The following is a 20,771-nucleotide window of genomic DNA, read 5'->3' on the forward strand; positions in this document are numbered from 1 at the left end:
GTAGTCACCACCTTAATTTAAAATGTCTTAATTATTTGCTACTTATTACACACATTTTTGATTGGGAGACCACTTCATGGTCTATGAAGGGAGCCATAACACTGCAAAATGCTGTAAAAACAACAAATTTAGACCACCTAACAATAAAATGTTTATTGTAAATTATCAAGACTCATTGTAACAACGAAGTTCACAATTTTAAGTATTGCTTGTGAGTTTACCACTTATTTAAAATTAATTGACTAATAATTATGTAACAGATAAATATAGAATAAAATATTTATAAAAACAGAATATTACAATCTTAGAAAAACTTAACAACATTCACATACTTGATACAATCACTACACCATACCTTTATAACTAGCTCAAGTATACACAATATAGCAAGTAGGAACAGCAAATAAGAATGACAGTGAAGTCTGGTGGAACAGAATTTCTATTCATATTATTCACATATAAAACTGAAGCATAATGAGATGAAAGGCATATAGTTGAATCCTGAATAAAACACATTTGTGAACTGAGAATGTTTCTGTTTTCTTAATTAACCTTTATCATTCTGCAAATAAGATAAATTGCCTTGAACTGTAACTCTTCTGCCTGACATTACCAGTCAAAAGAAACCTCTCTCTTATCATCTATCAGGAATTTAAACCATTTTTATTTTTCAAAGAATGGAAATTATGAACTGCTACATTTACAAATAAAAGAACTTCATAACAGCATCAGCTTATAAAGTGTTAACTTCATATTGGTGAACAAATAGAACAAGTTGTCTGTGTCTGAAATGTTCCACTATCAATCAGACATAAATAATAACAGTTTCAGAACAGCCAATAATATTATATAAAAATATAAACAGTTTGTTTAATATGATTTAGTCCTACTCATAGGTATATATTATGGATTTTTGACAAACTTACACTGAAATATTTCAGATGGATATTTTTTATTTACCGAGTGTTAAAATAAATGCACATAAGCCTGAAAATTCTCAAACACAAACAATTAAAACAACCAAAAAATGTTTTTCAAGAGAGCCCATTTATCACGTTTCTTATTATTTTTAACAATTATAAGTCATAAAATAGCATATATTATTTTTTGTTTAAATAAGAAAATTCTTAAACATTGAATGTACATTTCTAGTGCCAAAGAATGATGGCTAAAGAACATCTTTCAACTCCAACTGGGAATCTTAAAAGATATTCTACTAACACATTGATGTATGACAGGTTATTACGTAGAAAGATTTTTTCTCTTACTTGCAGTGTGTTATATTTTTAAAAAGTATGACCCATGTAATACTCCATTATTATACTGTTTGTGAACATGGAAATGAGCGGTATGTTCAAGTATAACATAACATAATGTGCATTTGCAAAATTTTACAGTAAATGTTTAATATTACAAAAATAATGGATTATACTGATCCACTAATTTATACAGTTATAATAAGTAAACATTCACAAACATGTCATTACTGTATTATGAAGCATTAGCTGGCATACCTATTTATAATCACAGACTGCAGTATATAAGTTGTAATATGGAGCAAAATGACAGGTATGAGTCTTCATTTGTAACACAGAATCTCAATGTATTTTTATAATGAAGTCTGTCTTCCTTTCATATGTAGGTTATTGAACTGTTTTGATATGTAATGCTCTGTTCTGTATCATGTATATACCATTTATTTAAATACAACAGTTACAGTATTAATGGAAATATTTGGATGGTTTAAGTACAACATGAACATGGGCCTGTGCACCAACAGTCAGAATTATGTAAACAGTTCATTTTAAATCTCTGTACTTCAATTTACAAACAGCATGTTTATATACCCATTCACATTTCAAGACACACATTCACACTAATAAGCTGAAACCTTGTACACACAACCATGGTGTGGAGAATCCACTGATACAACAACATAAAATCTGTCAGTGTCAAAAATCACAGTTCCATGCTCTGAATATTAAGTGAAGCAGCCATGGGCAGGAATGCAAGAATGTGACATCATTTGGTGGATAAAGTGAGCCAACCTGAGATGGATGCTGCTAAGACCAGGGAAAATTGCTGGAGTGATTGTCTTCCCATCCACTAGTCACATTACTGCTTTGACCATTACTGCTGGCAAGGATGTGCAGATGGTGCTGTGGAGAATTGATAACTGGGTTCTGCTTTTGTGTCAGACTACTTGTTATTCTGAAATAAGCAATACAGTAATGATCACTGGGCAAACACAGCCAGTTCAAATAAACTATCTTTAAAGACAATAAGGTTTAAAAAGTATACCAAGTCCCAGAAATAGCTTTGATTGTGGCAAAAGCACACTTATCTTCATGTTGGTGACATTTAAATATCTGTGTGACTTAACTAAGGTTGGTACCCCCTTCTTCATTTTGCTCACCTACATATAATAGTATGTTATGCCTGTGAACTGCATGCCTGCAACAGTAGCAGGAAGAATTCATAACTTTTCTGTAATATCTTACATTCTGTATTAGTGACAAGGTTTGAGTCTTAATATGCTGTTTGATGTCATGTCTTTGTACTTTTTCTTCTTATTATATTAATGAATGAACTTAGGGCACTACTTGGAATTTAATTTGACCACATAGTAGTAATAATAGTAGTGGTGGTGGTAGGTATGATGGTGTCAGTAGTAGTATCAGTAAAATGACAAAATCTGAACTATTTCTTCTGTACATTTATATAACATGCCTCTAATTAAAAATTCAGAAATAACAACCATTTGTAAGGAATAAAGAAATATGGAAAATATGAATGTAGATAAACAAGGAGCACTTATGGGAGAAGAGAAATGGATCAAGAAAGCTTTGTCATAAGATGACCCATGCTGGTACAAACCTCAATAATTTTATGAATAAGGAAATGTTATTAACTGTTTGCACAGCAACCACATTTGAGCCCAATTATAAGATTCTCCTAAACTGAACATTACCATTAATATATACAAGATAACAAACCTTGTAAAGTTAGAGTTTAAGTTCTCAGACCTGTCATCATCGAAGCAAACCTGCAAATAACAATCACAAAATATTCTTAATGATTTAGATAGTAAGGAGATAATCCATAGGAAAAATGGACTGATACTTTTTGTGTCTACCAGTTAACAGGGAAGTCTTGGTGTGATAGTGGTTCTTATAATTCATGCTTGGCCCTCTGAACCAAAACGTTTCCATGGTTCTACCCAACATGACCTTATGATAGTCTCTATCACTTTTATCAGGTGGACAAAAAACATTTATTGTGAATTAACAAGACAAACACAAAATTTCAGTCAAAAATGGATTTTTGTTGTTGTCACCAAGACATAACTTAGGAGACTACATTCCACAGTTTCACTGCTACAGAAACTTAAAATCTCACAATTTTTATATTTACTTACCCAGGAGTTTCCATTTTCAGTCAATGTCTCTGATTCTGGTGACAGATCAATTAATAAGGTCTTACTTTCACTCATGTGCTGAAGATTACTACTACTGTCTTTAATTTTGTTGTGCGAACCTGTCAGGAAAACCAGCCACATGAGTTTATGATTATGCATAACAAAATTAATATTGCTAAAACACTTCATTCAATTTTTTAATGTAATTGTTTTAATCATTATGTGATTATATTATTATGTTAAGATATTGTTTACATTCTGTGCTTGTACTTTAGATAAAGGATCCAACTCTGGTTTATTTACATTGTTTATTTACTTGAGTGTTATTTAATGATCAACAAACTTGTAATATACAAATGAGATTCCAGAGTCAATCTCTACTTTACCATTGCACCAACCAGAAATACCATCATGGGAAACAGGCCTATTTAAAGCTTATTCTTTGAAATGGTATGCAATATCATAATATTTCTTGTACATCCATAACACAGTTTTGTACAATATAAAATAATTATATTACAATTATCCTAGAGATTGCCAATTGTCTAAGGTAGTCTATATTTGATATACATAACATTTTGATATGTAGATCCACTCTCTTATTCAAATGACTTTTTGTCAATATAATGACTGCCAGGTTTGACCCTACCATTATCACGAATCTCTAAATAAAAATAAATAAATAAAATATATCTGTATGACACTCACAAATCCAGAGACTGGTATAAAGCCAACTTCTGAACAACTGTGTACATCAAATATGCCTCAGAAACTGACAATGTCCAACATAATTGTGATATAGTGAACCACTGTTACAAAATTGTAGAAAATAATACAGTTACTGGTTTCATCTGAAATTATGCAGCATGTACCCCCTTATCCATTTTATCACTGTATTAACTGATGTAAAAAATATATTCAATAGCCATTTGAAATATAAAAAGGTTTACACAATTTCATTAAAGCTACATATATATGAATTTTAATTTGTATTGAAGATTTGAATATAATCCAAGCAAACCGATAATTACTTGATATTTTCTTCACTTCATGACATGACCTAAGTTCTTGATTCCTCAGACAGGAGGTCTCTTGTGATATTTGCCATAATTCATAGGCTGTATTGAAGGATTGTGCCACTGTTAATGTGATTGTTTGTGCCTGTTATTGAACAAATATTTATATTAGTACTATTAACATATTATAACACTCTGCAATAGTAGCACCTGTCCATACACTGTGTAATTTTACTTACAGTCCCTGTCTCTGCATTTACGGAGTAAATGTATACTAATTCAAAATTGTTCAGGTAAGGCAGAAGATGTACCTGCCATCAGATTTATATATAAAGTGCCTTACCAAGAAGAAGGCATACAAGCCATCCCCATTGCCTCGATGGAGATAATGAGTTATCTGCTGATAATATTTTGAAACAGATTTTTAATTCTCATGTTATTGTTTCTGAAATGATATACATGATATTTATTTCTATGATATGGCTTTTTTAACAAAACCATTTAGTGACTATGTTGTGGCATGTAGTCTCCTCATCACCATATGTATAGATGATCATCACATTCTCTTTTAATATGACTATATACTACTTTTAACTAAATTCATTCATGTACTAGGTTTCTTAGACTCTCCTTACATCTCTATACATCTCAAAAATAAAATGGTATTTCTGTATGCTGACATATATGTATATATATATATATATATAAAATGTACATGTATGCATTTACTTTGAATTTCCTGCATCAATGGGTAACACAAAGTCAAAATGTGAAAATAAAGGGGAGATATAAGGAAATATCACAAATGAGCACATGTGTGTGTGTGTGTGTGTGTGTGTGTGTGTGTGTGTGTGTGTGTGTGTGTGTGTGTGTAATGTTTCTATGTAAGTCAGCAAGAACATTTATGCACTTAAATCTAGCATTATAAACCAAATGTCCAGTATTGCTATCTTAAGTGCCAATCAACGGATCATCATATTCTGAAGTAGTTCAATCCAATGCATATTATCACAATCCTGCCAAGAGCATGCACTTCCTGGTACATTCATTCACTTCTCTTCATTATAATTAGTAATGATGCTATTAATCCTTGTCAAATCTATAACATATGTTGAAAATTACTATAAACAAAATAAAAATGTGTAATAAATGAATGAATTATTCTCAAAGTGTTCTTTTATTGTCAAGCCTGCAGCTGTTTTTATGCAACTAGTTTTAATATAAACTGGCTTTATATAACCTTTCTGTCATACTAAACATGTTTACTTACACATCTTGCAAGCTCCAACAATGTTTCTTTCCTTTTGCTTAGTAATTAAAAGTTGACAGCTAGTATAATACACAGTGATTTCCTGTACTGTTTACTTATATGTCAGTTTATTTGTAAGTAAATCTTATTTTCACTTACAATTTTTCTTTTATGACAAAGAAATGCATGACACTCCATTGTCTCATTGGTGTTTTTAGCAATGAAAGCAAAAACACGATCATGTGCAGCATCAGCAGAGCAATTAGAAATCCTAAAAGCAGGAAACAAAATAATTAGTTACTCTAAAAGAGGTAGGTTCTGAAAAAGGAGATGATGTCATTGTTGGTCTTCTGGGTTGTGACACCATGTGGACATTGCTTCAGAAGAAGATACAGCCTTCATCTTTAGGGCTGAAGTTGGTATCTACCTCCATTTTCATATGGTGTTACAACACAGAAAACCAACACTGACATAATTGATTACTTGCATATACTTTTATACATCATGTTAAAATAAGATTTGTAGAACTTTGGTTTTGAAAAGTTCTGAACTGAAAATATTTTGGCACTTTAAAATAATATTTTAATCACACCTTGCTTTTGTTTGGCGAAAAAGATCCCAGAACTCTGTCTGTTGTGACATGTTATCGCAGCAAACCAAGTTACTATATGTGTTTTGGAGTACAGCAGTATATTAAAAACAAAATATTGTAGTAAAGAAGATTGGTCAAATCAGTCCTTTCACTCTTTCTTATAGTACACACACCAGAACATGATTCATGCATGTTTCAACATGAAACTGTAGCTCTAAATTTACAGCATAACTAAACAAACATCCAGATCATCCACTTTCTGTTTTAAACAAGTTTTACTACTGTAATAAACCTTATTTTTTACCTGTGTCATATGGGTGTGAAACTCAAGTCTGTCATCACAAGGGAAGAACACAAATTGAGGGTTTTATGAGAATTATTTGGATCTAACAGGAAGATGTAAGGATCTTCATAATTTGTACTCTTCACCAAATATTAAAAAAAATAAATTAAATCCGTGACGTAACAGCCCTCTGAGAGCCAAAGCCGACTAGCTGGCTGCTGGCCTCACGTTCACATGCCTAAGCAGAGGTGAACGATCATCCGACCAGATATAGGATGACGTGTGGTCAGCACGACGAACCCCCAGCCATTGCTAGTTTCCATGGCCGGCTTACACTACTTATTGTAGCTCCCCAATTTCCTCACGATGCTGGGTTGGCACCGGTCCCATACACTGGTCGAAAGCAAATGAGAAAATTTCTTCTCCCCCGAGACTCGAACCAGCGCGCATTCTGTATCGCCGGTCCGAAGCATGATGCCTCAGACCGTGCGGCTATGGGACGAGACTCACCAAATATTAGGGTAATCAAATTAAATAGATTGATACGATCAAGACATGTAGCATGCACAAGTGAGATAAATGCACACAAAACTTTAATTAGAATCCTGAAGAAAAACACCATTTTTGTAGACTAAGGTATACATGGGAGGATAATATTAAAATGGATCTTAAACAAATAGGGTGTGAGGGTGTGGACTGGATTCACCTTTCTCAGGATAGGGTCCAGTAGCAAGCCCTTGTAAAACATGGTAATTTCTTGACCAGCTGAATGACTATCAGCTTCTCAAGAAGCACCCTGCTCCATGGAGTTAGCAGTAGTAATATTACTAGCCTCTTATCTAATGGCACCAGGAACTTTGCCTGGAAGAAAAGTGATCATCATGATATGCTGCAGAAGTTTTTATTTGTACTACTACAACTACTACTATTACCACTATTACTACTGAGGTCAAGTTTTATAATAGAGCTTTTTGCTACATAGTCAGAGCTACTAACAGTGTCTCATTTTATTTATTTTTGGTTTATTTAACAACAGTCAGTAGTTCAGACTAAAATAAATACTGTCACAAGATAGGACAGTTAATGAAGGATGAGGTGGAAAAGGATTTGGAATGAAGCAATCATAACATAACTCATGGCACCATCCTGACATTTGCCTAGAAAACCTCAGTCGGGATACTCGGTCTCTAGGCTGATACTTGAACCCAAAACCTCCCAAATACAAAGCTGGAGTATTATTCACTCAGCTGCGACATTCAGTTACTAATGGTGTCATTAAATAAGCCAAATAAGTACAACAAAGTCAGAACAAAGAGTACCTTTATGGCAGTAATGAATTCTGAGTCATAATAATGTTTATCTTACCTGTATATAGAAACCTCAAGATGTGTATCTTCCGTGCCCAGATCAACGACTTTTATACCATGGAGGTCCACTGACAATTCTACTCTCTGTAGTTTCTTTCCACTTACATTGACCTGAAAAAAGTTTTTTATTGCTTTAGTCAACTGGTTGTTTATAGTGGTTAGTATACCAGCCTAATATTCAGAGAGTTCCAGGTTCAATCCTAACTGCAACCACTAACATCAAAATAAAGGAGCAATAATATATTCTTCTTCTTCTATGGCTTTCCGGTCCATATTCGGTCCATGGCCTTGATTGAGGTTTCGAAACATCTTCCTTTTTACGGTGCAAGGTTGTTAGCCTTGCGACCAACCCCCAACCTGGAGGACCAGGGTACCTCTCTTAGACTGACCTCTGCCCCTTGACCAATCTGGCTAGAGAGGCCCTACCAGTAGCTATGGTAGGACCTTCCTAGTCAGATCAGTACAAAGACAACCAATCATCTTCATACGAAATATGTGTGTCTGTTATGCATCAGTAATTCACGTTCTGTGATAATGTTTGTATGACTATATATGTGCATTATATTTAAATTATTAAAACAATTGCTATAGTTACGGTGTTGAGGAATTCTTGGACCTATGGTTTGCACCACTGATCATAAAGCCACTGCCGCCTATGTCTAACATGTGTTATGACCCACAGTGTACTGTCCATAGACCAGGAGAAAAGCCCTGAGGGGGGGAAGTCGTTTCTGGGGTGGTGCAGGGGAATGTTTACTATCAGCTGGACTAGAGGGCTGCTATTGGTGGGAAGTGTGATACGTCAAAGTTTTACGCTACTACACACAGACTGAAAACATCAAGCAGTTAAGAGTAGCGTGTAATGAGTGCACCTGCTCTGTGTTCTGTGGGTGTTGTGATAATATTCTAGATTAAATCGCTGTGCTGCTGTGAGGTAATCTTAAAGCTGTACCCATTAGAACACATGAAAGCCTGTTGTCTGTTGTTCATTCAGTGGTTGAGGAACAAATGCTTTTTGGATGGGTCATCACTCACCACGAAATCTTGCGCATGCGTGTATATCGAATTCCTAGCAGGGCTTTTCTCCTGGTCTGTGGACTGTAGTTCTTGATGGCCTTTGTTGTAACATGAGAAAGTTTACTAGTTTCTTTGAATGTAAAAAACAGAAAACTATATATCCCTGTTTAATGTTATATTTAACAGTTACCATGGGTCCCGCTAGTACCACCTATACCTCACATAATGGACAACATCCAATATAATATTTGTGCAATATAAATACAATATTGCATTTAATGTTAACCTTGAAGATTTCAGGTTTTGTGGCTAAACATGCAAAGCTACAAAGTCCAATCCCATGCAACAGGGATTATGTAACATTTTATAATCTTCTCTCACCATAGTCATGATAGTGTCTATGGCTTCCGCAGTAGCTTCATCGTTACTAGGAGCTTCTACTAATACACTCCCCAAATATTTGACCATGAATGTGACACCATCTGTTAGAAGCTGTGATTCACAGTCCTTGTTACTTGCAAGAGCCCATTCTTCACTCAATTCTGTACAGAAAGAAAACAAACAAATTTAATAACTATTACCTTCGTAACTTAAATCCATGAAAGAATGAAATCTTCACAGACTCAGAATTTTTCAGGAGTATGAAAGCAAACAAAAATTTTATTTCTTTTAGTACAATGACTGATAATTGATTGCAATTACTAAATGAGGTTCTACTTATTACTTTTGGTTGGCTGGTAGTCTTAGCACTAACTTTATACTACATTTCACCAAGACCGGTTCAGAGGCCATTAAATATATTACAGGCCACAATGATATTACAGTTTTCCAAGCTGTTTTATTTAATTATATATTAATAGTTTATTTAGTTTTAAAACGAATCCTGGTGTTTAAATGTTTCAATGTCACTGTGACTTGAGTAACGACTATGGACATCTGCAAATTTCAGGTGGTTATAAGTGGATGGTACGCGTCGGATGCACGTGCAGATTTGACCAGCAGCCATCACTACAATCTGCTATCTGTGACTACAACAACGGCAGGCTGAATCATGCCTTCTTTTTATACTGATAGCTCATGACTCAATACTGAAATATCCCGACTTACGATTACACTTTAAATCAGCAATTAAATTTTCAGTATTTCCATTTGTCCCAGCTTTTGTCCTGTCTCTCTGCCATTGAAAATTTTTAAATAAATGTGGCGAGAGAAATTTTACTTTTTCTTAAATTATAAATGTTTTCAAGTTACTGTAATTTTAAACTTTTACTCTTAACGAAAGTACGCAGATACATGAGTGTGTGCATAGAAAAACTTCATTTTAAGAGATAAACTTGCGTTTCATGAGTATATGGTTTGCGATATTTTATCTCGAAATAGTAATTGTGATTTTGTGCATATTCACGTGTGATGATGGGTTAATAGATGCAAATGATAGATTAAAATCACAAAAAAGTATCGAAACTGCTCATTGTAATCTAATCTCCGGGAGACCTTCCTACGAATCCGTTTAACTGGACTCACAATCATCTCATCAGCCACAGTGTTTGGTCGAGACAATGGACAGGAGAGGGTAAGGCAATATCTCACATATTAGTCAATAGGCCTATAATTAGACGGCAGTCTTACGTTAATTCACAATAATAATAATGGATATGGTTGAATTAAAATTCTTACGAGAAGGGGCAGCGGAAGACGACGTATTAACGAAGCACAGATGTAAATTACTTTAACCTAGTAAATCAGTGATTATCGATAAACTCTATATTAAATATTTGTGTCAGATATTGAGAAAGAGGGTGATAAACGTCTATTCTGGTCGGTACAATAAAAGGGTGAAGGGCTGGGAGACGACTATGCAATGTCGAATTTTATTTACCATGCAAAATTCTTCATTTATAATGGCCTGATAACGATTTGTTCAAATGGCAGAGTCATTCATACTAACAGGTTTATTATACTGGGTACTGTCCATTTACTGTAATCTGTTTGATTTTTCGGTACATGTCATTCGGGACTTGGCTTTACTCCCGTCTTGAAGAGAATGATTTTCATTAATAATTTTATTAATATCCTATTTTAATATGAGTGGCAAAAATTGGGATCGAACTCGGGTTCTTCTCAACGCTAACAACTAAAACACGTTATTTCTCAAATGCAAAAAACCGTAATGTAGATATTCTTGCGAATGGACAGCAGACAACTTCAATAGTATTAACGATGAAGAAAATGGTAACAATTAAGCCGCTTACCACAGGTCAACAGATCACCGATTAAAAACATTGAATTATACCACTTCTAGTAATGCGTGCTACAATAAAAGTGAACATGGCCACCAGACCCTTACGCGAGAAGCTTTCGCACCCAAACGTCATCGAGTGCAGGCCAAAACTTCGCGCTTTATGTCTGACCCGCTCGAAAGCTTTTGAGCTGTGTAGCCATTCTGCCCTTAGCGCCGTAGTTCTAAGTTCCTGAAATAAAACCTTTACCTTCTGGTTACTAAATAAAAATACAAAGGTGACTATTCTAGCAGCATGACAGCCACACTAAATTTCACGAAAATCTGTCCAGTTGTTAAAAATATTAAGTAGGACAGACATACGAGCGTTATTGAAAGTAGTAGAGATTATGCACAGACACAATCACACAGTACTTACTAACGTTTTACGACTCATTTACACAGAACTTTCTGTACTTCGTGCACGAGTGTGAAACCTGCTTAAGTTTTTCACGGCTATTGAAAACTTTAGAAAATTTCCTCACAGCCTCTTTCCTAGAAGGAGACGTTCATATTCTATGCGAGTGCCAGAGTTTGGAGTTCAGTACAGAAAAACAACTTATTTCTGCAACCTAGTTACTTCAAAATGAGTGTGCCTAGCAAAATATGAGAGTTTTGTCGGGAAAGAAAATTTAAATAGTATGTAATTAATCACCGAAAAAGGCTCTATGGACTCAATTATTTTATAATAATAATAATAATAATTATTAGTATATGTGGATGTCAGATCACACTTTGAAGGGGAAATCTCAATCTTGACACTAAAGCAGACTACTATTTAGCTTCACGTTACGGCTAAATTAAATTAAAATTAGAGTTAAATATAATTCTTTAGTTTACCATGTTAATAACGACAATAATAATAATAATAATAATAATAATCATAGCAACAAAACAACAATGAAATACCAACAGCTTAACTTCAAACAGACCTACTGTTTTCATTACGTAAAGAATGTAAATAAAAGTGAAAATATTCACAAACTAAATCACTTTAACAGAACTGTAATACGTTTTTCCGTACCGTACTGCATGTGGACTAAGTAACTTAACACTGTGAATTTCTCACCGACACATATACCAGGAAAATTGTTAATTAAATTAACGTTGCTATGACAGAATGAGCAAAGAAGCCATGCAAAATGTTCCTCGTGGGCTGGTGAGGAGTCTGACTACAAGATGGCAGGTGAACGATGACACCGGCGACGTGGATGACGCACAGAGGCCTGCGAGAGCAGGTAGGAGCACGGGGGTAAGACCGAGGAGGAATCTTCCTCAGCTGCACAATGGTTTCTTTCAAGAGATACTGGGCCGTGTGTACGGCGAATTGGAAGTGGCCGGCTTCACTTTGGAGCAGGAGCATGCGGGAACCCCGAGCCAAACCAGCAACATTATGAGTGTCCAGGTCCTCAGCACTGACCACTCCCACATGCATGTCATCTTGAAGTCAATAAACTTCGCGTCACCAAAAGCCAGGGTGAGTATGAGGTGTTGGTTACCTCTTAACACAGACCAAATGAAACTGTGTGGATAATTTTTTTTACCAAAATACGGTATGCTGGACTTTAGTATCATATATGAGTAACTAGGTTCACGATCCAACTTGCCTCATCCCTGAAGGAAAGTCTGTTAGACATTGTACTTTGCTCTCCAGTCATTCAAAAGTCACTTCACTGGTTTGCCTCTCGTGGCTCCAAGGCCTTCGATATCTGGTGTTTCTGCAGAACACATCTGATTGTTACATTTTCAAACGCTTCTCTTGAATGATAGCATCTGAAGAGCTGATACACTATCGTCTTTAGATGATCAGTATCATTATTTTGACAGACTAAAATTTCATTGATAAAGGAAGAAATCGATTCCGATACTTTCTTATTAAATTGGGGACACCAATATACATATTGTTGTTTCTTAACAGACCTTAAGGAATAACGAAAATCAACGTTATTTCTGAAAACTATCGCAGTTTGATCGTTATCTGCGGTACAAAGTTGCAAAGTTCAGTCTCAGTCAATTATCTCCTTATTATCGATGTATTCTCCAACTGCAGACGAAAACTGGAGTGGGCTGTTATAGCAGGCTATTGTAATAGCTTGTTATCTGTCTATAGACGTATCAGTTACATGTTTCTTCCATTATAATTGATGAATTAGCCCTGCTATGAGTCAGTCTCTATTATTTTTAACCAATTTCCTTCAGGTACTCAACTTCAAGGAGTTGTTCAAAAAGGAGGCCCTCATGTATTCGACTGTAATTCCTTCTCTGATCGCCATGCACCAAGATAATCCTCTGACCGTGTTCCCGATAAGCTATTATAACAGCAACGACCTCATAGTCCTGGACGATCTCGCGTCGCATGGTTACCGCACAGGTGACCACAAGGCAGGTCTGGACGCTGCCCACTGCAAACTAGTATTTGCAGAACTGGGTCGCTTCCACGCTGCAGCCTATGCGCTCAAGAACTCTGAGTCTACACACGCAATCGATGCCTTGGATGAGGTCAGTCGAGAGGTACAGTTCACTAAAGAAAGAAGTTCAATATACGAAAATGATTTTGCACAGCTTGCAAGCAGCACAATCGACATCATCCGTAAAAGCACAAAGGCTTCACGCTATGCGAAACAGATAGAAGAAATCCTAAATAACACTTACCATCACTTGCTAAGATTTCTGAAAAAAAGCGAAGTGTTTTCGACCCTAATCCATGGAGATTTGTGGACAAACAATATAATGTTCTCCTACTCAGAAGAACAACCAGTTTCTGTCAAGTTTCTGGATTTCCAGACGTGTCGTTATGGGTCACCGGCCCTTGACATTAACTATTTCCTTTACACAAGTACCACGGAAACAGTCAGGGATAGGTACATGGATGATTTCATGAGAACGTACCACCGGTCTCTCGTACGCACTTTGCGTCGGCTGGGGTTGAACAGCACAATGAACCTCACGGACCTACGTCGAGAGGTCGATTCTACGTCACTGTATGGGTTCCTGGCGGCACATCTCATTCTTCGAGACACATTTGTAGACTCAGATGTCGAAGGAGATACAGATGTGTTCTCAAAGAGGATCGAAGAGATCGTCGTGGATTTGGGTGAACAGAATGTGTTTTAGCCTATGTTTTAGGAACGTGAAAAGCTGTTACATAGATATCGTAATGCAATTATAAAAAAAAATTGTTGTGAAATTTACAACAGGCCTATATCATGAGATAACAAACAAAAGGAAAATAACCTTAATGTTACTAGAATATGATTTAGGCCTGTCAACACACTTCATTAATTAAAAATTATAAATTATTCCAAGAAAATTATCATAATGCAGATAATGACAATAATCATTCACAGATAATAATAACCATACAAGTAATTTGCTAGTTGACAATCCACCTGTGTTATATATACATCGCTTCTTTATTGAAGTCTGTACTGTTCAAATCGTGTTAAGGCGGGCGGTTTATAAATCACACAAATGACAAGTACTACATAGTCATAAATTACTGTTAATTGTATTTAATTAAATATTCACAATATTACAAAAAATGAATCAAAGGAGGTGCATGTTTTAAATTATGCACAATATTATTTGTAAGCTTTAAGTATATCTGATTCCGATTAATTTTAAAAAGTAACCTATGTAATATGATACTTCTTATATCTGTAAGAAATGAATCGTGAAACAATTTTTAATCTTATTTTACTTATTCTTTGAGTATTTAAGAAGAACATAATCTAATCTTATCCCAATATCTGAAAGACTTTGTACTAAATTAAATTCTGAGCATATTTCCGGGAGCTTTAACACTGTTACTTTTCAGAGGCAACATTCCTGTCCCAGTACACTTGTACTCGCCAGTCTAGGATATGTAACTCTAGAAACAAAATATTTAATGCGCATTTGATTATAAAACATAACAAGTTTGTTGCAAATGTCGAAGTTTCACCCATACCATTACCGATTACATCACGTCATATGCACGAGCTTGTGTGACATTTTGACCTATGTAGTATAAAAGTGAACTCATCCAAAAGAAAATAGATTAATCTGCCACATTCCACTGGACAAAAGCAATCATATGGTCACCAAATTATCACGTGGCCATTTATACAACTTACGAGAACAAGTTTAAACGAGATGAAGCGTATATAAAATGTAAATAGATGGCCTTGTCTTAAATATCTCATGCCATTTAAATATGTTATCACGTTAATTCTGGCCACAGACTATTGCGTATTAGTAAATACAATTAACTGTATACAAACCACAATGACAATCAACTTTCCATAGCTAAAAGAAAAGTACAAACAACGTCGGTTACGCTGAAATTTTGCTTTAGTGTCTTAAGCGACATTCCTGGGTTTTATTTCCTGTCCGTCCACGCTGGAAACTATTTACTTTCTCTAATCGTATTATCAACGGAACACAGAGATTCTTGCAACTCCTAACCCCGAACGGCACCTCAAAACAGGTCAGTTGGGGCCTCCCTAATCGACACTAAAACATAACTTGTTTGTTAAACCTTAACAGAGCAATTATGAAAAAGAAAATACAATTGGCGATAATGAAAAGGAAAACAAGAAACAAACTAACAGAATGTGATTCTACAGTTAATTCCGAAATACGAACAAACACAAGGTTATACTGTTGTTGCGGGACTGTATGACGCACTATTTTATTTATTATTTATTTAGTGTTCTGTCTGACGACAGGTCCATATGAACAGGATCCTTCCATCCTTTTCTCGGACTGGGACCTGTTCATATATACGTTCTTGGCAGATGATCCAGAAGTGGTTTGCCATTGCCTTCTTCTGTGTGTGAATGGAGTAATTGTTGGGATGCCACGGAGAAACCGGGAAAGCCCCCGGAGGAAAACTCCGTGTTGCCTAGACCACGGCCTTGCCCAACACAAGTTATAAATTCGGGCACCGCCGGGAATCGAACCCGAGACCCTAGGATTACAAGGCCAGCGTAATGATAGGTTTATTTTATTTATTTAGTGTTCTGTCCGACGCCAAGTCCATATGAACAGGATCCTTCCATCCTTTTCTCGGACTGGGACCTGTTCATATATACGTTCTTGGCAGATGATCCAGAAGTGGTTTGCCATTGCCTTCTTCTGTGTGTGAATGGAGTAATTGTTGGGATGCCACGGAGAAACCGGGAAAGCCCCCGGAGGAAAACTCCGTGTTGCCTAGACCACGGCCTTGCCCAACACAAGTTATAAATTCGGGCACCGCCGGGAATCGAACCCGAGACCCTAGGATTACAAGGCCAGCGTAATGATAGGTTTATTTTATTTATTTAGTGTTCTGTCTGACGACAGGTCCATATGAACAGGATCCTTCCATCCTTTTCTCGGACTGGGACCTGTTCATATACGTTCTTGGCAGATGATCCAGAAGTGGTTTGCCATTGCCTTCTTCTGTGTGTGAATGGAGTAATTGTTGGGATGCCACGGAGAAACCGGGGAAGCCCCCGGATTAAAACTCCGTGTTGCCTAGACCACGGCCTTGCCCAACACAAGTTATAAATTCGGGCACCGCCGGGAATCGAACCCGAGACCCCAGGATTACAAGGCCAGCGTTCTAACCGCAATGTGAGATTTGAAGTTCTCACGGCGCAGAATATGAAAATGGCTGCCTTCTGGGTTATTGTGCCGGGAAGTTTAGCGTCGTTTCAGAGTGTTTGCTGCCTCCATCATCACATTGATGATGAAGGCAGCTCACGAAACACACACACTTTGACCTATGTAATGTTTGTAAATAAACACATGTTTGGGACACCCTGCAAATAAAGAAATTCACACAGCAGCATTACACTGATGGCTGCTGTGAACTAAATACCGAAATGGTATAATGTCGAAGGGGCTACAACGAAACGTAAGATAATTGTCTTAACTTAACGCGTTTAAAAGCGTTATTTAACACAACTATACGTTTTTAAATGGTATGACAATGAAAATTACAGAGAGCTGTAAATAACAATTTTATTTCAAGAACGTTAATTGAACAGGACATAAGTACATCATACCGCAATTGCATTGGTTTGCTACATACACCCGGACTTAAATTCTGTAACATCCAATATGGCTATCCAAAGAGATGTTTTTAGAGGTGTGCGGTAAACATTAGGTTCTATATGATGAGCATAGAACGCGGAATTTGCATGGAAATAAAGGTTTTGCAGCTGGGGTCAGCTGATTTTGCCGCCCGAAGTCACAGTCAGCTGCGCGGAGATCGATATTAGCCGCGAATGAGTACCTGGGACGCCTGATCAAATCCCTTGTGTTGGATGAAAGTGGCAAATCGTATACAGCGAGCGGGAACTGAACGTCCTGTAACCACAGTCATTAAACATATGCTAGCAGCTTTGAATTTGTTTATGTACTGGCTGCATGTTTTACTTTACATTAGATCAGGAACACAGACTTAGTGAAAATAATAAATTTGTTTCTTAACTTCAAACTCATATAATACCGTCTTAAGAAAACTATACAGCTCTGAAGATGAAGGTAGTATATTCGTCCGAAACGTTGGTGTTTACCTATAAGTCCACGTGGTGTTACAATCCGTAAGACTAACATACACATGTAGACTATAACTGAAATCTCATGCAATCTGAAATAATCAGGTTGTCTTGTTTTTGAAACAAACAAAAAATAGTTATCAATCGGAATTTGTTAAATTTAATTAGCACTGACTATACAAGCAGTTGCGCTGACAGGACTTCCCGCCTTCCATCGACCTGGACAGAAGAGAATACATTTTCACAATGAACACGCATCTTGCAAGAATGGGAAATTTCTATTTCAATTTCTATAACGACCTTTCACCTCTTACAACTTTTGTTCTTTTCTGACCTGGAACTGATAGAATTGTTATCAGAAGGAAGAAAATCCATCAGTGAGAACTACGCAAGTGAGATTAAAGCTCGCCTCGCTTTTCACACTTTTACTTGTGGTTAGATTAATTAGTTGTGCCTTTCACCTCTGGACGCTAACGCATTATGGTAAAATGCTTTAAAGAAAGGAAAACCGTGTCCTCCGTTATCCTTGGAGTTCAATTCAATTAACACTCACAAGCGAAACACTCTTACCGCAGAGGTCGGAGTCTGTAGTGTAAAATTCCCTTAAATCGTTTGTTAGAAGTCACTTTCCGAGAATGATCGAGAAACTATCGCCAAAGTCTATCGATAAATTGATTCTTGGATTATTTAACTGTGCTTTTCCAACTGCATAGGTTGTGTAACATCAACTGTGAAAGATAAATTTATTAAACGCTAAAAGAAATCTTGACCTATTTTAAGGCAGTTCCAGAATTTATCTTGAGAGGCTGAGGAAAACTTCAGGCAGGATAGACAACATCCGGGCAGAGAATCGAAACCAGAAAATGCTGATACGAATCGATTCCAAATGAAAACAACGCTACCTATCAGTACGATCCTTGAAATTTGTATTATAACATATTCCTCAAAATTAAGAAAGTTTAAGTTAATATTAAACTTAAATATACGACGACCAAGGAACATCTATGTGTTTTCTTTATAACTGATGCATAATAACACAACCAAAACCAAATTTAATAAAAGCGTCTAGGGCTTCAATACGTAAGTTTTTCTTTTATTAAATTAAAAGCCGTCAAGAACTCAGATTTATGTTTTTAAAGGTTTGATTCTGACCGACGTATTTGTTTCTTATACTGCATAGCTTGCACATATACTACGTTCTGAAGACCCAAATTCCCTCACAGCTCACAAAGACAATTTTCTATGCTGCTGCGTTACTACTGACTGTATCTAAAAATTAGAATCTGGAGCCTCTGGTTTAAATCTAGTACCAGTTTTTGCAGCTTCACTGTAAAATGTGTCTTTTGAAGAAAGCACAAAAGCAGTTACTCGTCATGAGAACGCGAATACTCAGGCACCGGATGATTCTAATTTTAAGGATTACGAAAGCTGGCGAGTTTGTCTGTTGTAGGAGTTTATAAAGCGAAGTAATCAAATCTGTGAGGCTAAACATTGAGCTGCCGCCTTCGCTTGTTAGGACCAGTTTGCTTCTCTGTGTTGATTGGGGCGGATGAGGTTCGGAAAGTCAAAGTGACGCTGCGGACGAAAAGGAGGTAAGATTTGAAGAGAATAACAACCCCCGTCCATCCATCAGATATCCCAGAGCGTTACCAGGCAACGGGCTACCGCCTTGCTTCCATGGCAACCGGTTGACACCCTTGTATTACTTCACACACAATGCATCAATTTTGGGGGCTGTAAAGACTTGCTGTAAGAATTTTCATTATAGGTTACTGTGTTCGGCAAAACACTCACCTATCAGACAAAGCTGGGAAGAGATCCAAATTTAGATGGGAGGATAATATTAAAATGCACTTTATACAAAGAGCGTGTGATTGTGGACTGGATTCAACTGGCTTATGAGAAGTTCAAATGTCTGGCACTTGTGAATACAGCAATGATCCTTCGGGTTCCATAGGATGTGGGGAATTTCTTAACCAGCTGAGTGACTCAAATTCTCCAGAAGGACCTTGCTTGACCATTCAGTTACATCAAAATACATACTTTGGCTCAAAAATTAATTAATATTTATCAAACTGGTGTATCAGATGACGTGATTCGTCTGTTGGATGATTTATCTGAAAAAATAGATTATTAATAGGGTATTAAACTTTTTTTTACTGTGCTGTAAACCTTTAAGTATTCATGAGACTGGATGCTACAGGAATCAATTCACTAAACAACGTATCACATGTAATGTGTGTGCACTTCACTGCCGTATCAATGGATTGGGACTGGTATCATGAACAACATGTGGCTAAAACATCGATATGTTGCAACTATAAATAGATGTGGAAACTTTAATTTAATCAAACCATGGTTCTATGATTAGAATATTAAAACGCAGTCACTACGCCAGGGTCAAATTCCTTTGATGAATGACCTCATACCACAGTTGAAGTTGCGGAAATGTGTGTAGACATCACGAGTATCAATAAATACAGATGCACATGGCAGATATCAATATTTCACTGACACAGAAGATGATCTCATTTCCTGTAACATGCATCTCTTCATTTTAAATACAAACTTGTCGGCTCTTATCATAAAAAATTGCAAGATTCTGTTTCTGACAATTCTTACGTGGGCCTACTTCTAGATCTTCTCATGTAACGGTTTTCAAAAAGTGTACACAAATGATCTAAGCGGTTTCAGATATTCGAGAAGAACTAAGTTACACAACTTAAGAATTAAAAGGGGTGAAAGAAACCTGCAACACGCGGAAGAAGTGTTGTGACTCCAGTTATATGGCAGTAAAATGGCGACCGAACCCAAAAAGCATGTTATGAGCTCGAGTCCCATTCCACAAAAATTGTGACAACTGTTCAACTGAGTTTTCGTGAAAAGTCCCATAAAAATCTTCCAAGTGCTGTTTAAATTCTCTTTCTGGGGTTGAGTCGCCATTTTACTGGCATGTGGACAGTTGCGGCCCTACTGACCATTGATAAATTTACGTCTCTTCTCCAGCATACTACAAACAATTTT

General features: G+C 36.4%; 2 protein-coding genes across 2 annotated transcripts in view; one reads left to right on the forward strand and one right to left on the reverse strand.

Moving 5' to 3' along the window:
* Window positions 1–127: 127 nt before the first annotated feature.
* The window catches only part of LOC110831065 (low density lipoprotein receptor adapter protein 1), a 33,995-nt gene continuing 13,351 nt past the window's right edge, over window positions 128–20,771 (reverse strand). Inside the window, exons 3-9 of the mRNA XM_087358725.1 lie at window positions 9,324–9,484; window positions 7,924–8,036; window positions 5,843–5,954; window positions 4,450–4,579; window positions 3,419–3,537; window positions 2,997–3,046; window positions 128–2,211 (exon numbers count right to left, since the gene is read on the reverse strand). Of these exons, the coding sequence (XP_087214851.1) occupies window positions 2,064–2,211; window positions 2,997–3,046; window positions 3,419–3,537; window positions 4,450–4,579; window positions 5,843–5,954; window positions 7,924–8,036; window positions 9,324–9,484 (833 nt within the window). The 3' untranslated portion in view covers window positions 128–2,063. The remainder of the gene's footprint in view (window positions 2,212–2,996; window positions 3,047–3,418; window positions 3,538–4,449; window positions 4,580–5,842; window positions 5,955–7,923; window positions 8,037–9,323; window positions 9,485–20,771) is intronic.
* Window positions 10,386–14,914, forward strand: LOC147872123 (uncharacterized). The gene is made up of 3 exons (XM_087358705.1): window positions 10,386–10,515; window positions 12,340–12,697; window positions 13,420–14,914. The coding sequence occupies exons 1-3, from the start codon at window positions 10,502–10,504 to the stop codon at window positions 14,332–14,334; spliced, it is 1,287 nt and encodes a 428-aa protein (XP_087214831.1). The 5' UTR covers window positions 10,386–10,501; the 3' UTR covers window positions 14,335–14,914.

This window comes from Zootermopsis nevadensis, unplaced genomic scaffold (genome assembly GCF_977971745.1).
Source record: "Zootermopsis nevadensis isolate Lab colony 2312 unplaced genomic scaffold, Znev_1.0 Znev_ptg000030l, whole genome shotgun sequence".
Classification (NCBI taxonomy): Eukaryota; Metazoa; Arthropoda; class Insecta; order Blattodea; family Termopsidae; genus Zootermopsis; species Zootermopsis nevadensis.